The following is a 650-nucleotide window of genomic DNA, read 5'->3' on the forward strand; positions in this document are numbered from 1 at the left end:
GGGACACCCAGGAGGGGACACTGGTGTGTTGGGGTGACAGCCAGGAGGGGACAGTGGTGTGCTCAGGTGACACTGGGACAACCAGGAGGGGACATTGGGATGTCGGGGTGACCCTGGGACAGCAGTGGTGTGCCCAGGGGTGGCAGGAGGGGACCCTGGCTGCGAGGGTGACGGGTGTGCAGCTGAGGCCACCCATGGACTCCCCCCTGCCGGCTGTCCCCGTCCCCCGGTGGTGACAGTGCTAACCCTGTCCCCACGGTGACGGTCCCCAGAGTTCAAGGAGGCCTTCTCGCTCTTCGACAAGGACGGGGATGGCACCATCACCACCAAGGAGCTGGGCACCGTCATGCGCTCTCTGGGCCAGAACCCCACCGAGGCCGAGCTGCAGGACATGATCAACGAGGTGGACGCCGACGGTGAGCTCCGCCTGTCCCCCGCTTGTCCCTTTGTCCCCCTGTCCCCTTCCTCACCCTCCCTCCCGTCCCCTCCCCACCACCAGGCAACGGCACCATCGACTTCCCCGAGTTCCTCACCATGATGGCGAGGAAGATGAAGGACACGGACAGCGAGGAGGAGATCCGCGAGGCTTTCCGCGTCTTCGATAAGGTGTGTGTGTAGGGGGGGGTGACAGGGGTGGGGACAAGGGGGGT

General features: G+C 65.7%; 1 protein-coding gene across 1 annotated transcript in view; it reads left to right on the forward strand.

The window, feature by feature from the left end:
- Window positions 1-268: 268 nt before the first annotated feature.
- LOC118452301 (calmodulin-like) overlaps window positions 269-650 on the forward strand; it is a 2,050-nt gene continuing 1,668 nt past the window's right edge. Inside the window, exons 1-2 of the mRNA XM_035894430.1 lie at window positions 269-416; window positions 500-606. Coding sequence (XP_035750323.1) covers window positions 347-416; window positions 500-606 — 177 coding nt within the window. The 5' untranslated portion in view covers window positions 269-346. The remainder of the gene's footprint in view (window positions 417-499; window positions 607-650) is intronic.

Source organism: Egretta garzetta, unplaced genomic scaffold (genome assembly GCF_000687185.1).
Source record: "Egretta garzetta isolate BGI_Z169 unplaced genomic scaffold, ASM68718v1 scaffold565, whole genome shotgun sequence".
Taxonomy (NCBI): domain Eukaryota; kingdom Metazoa; phylum Chordata; class Aves; order Pelecaniformes; family Ardeidae; genus Egretta; species Egretta garzetta.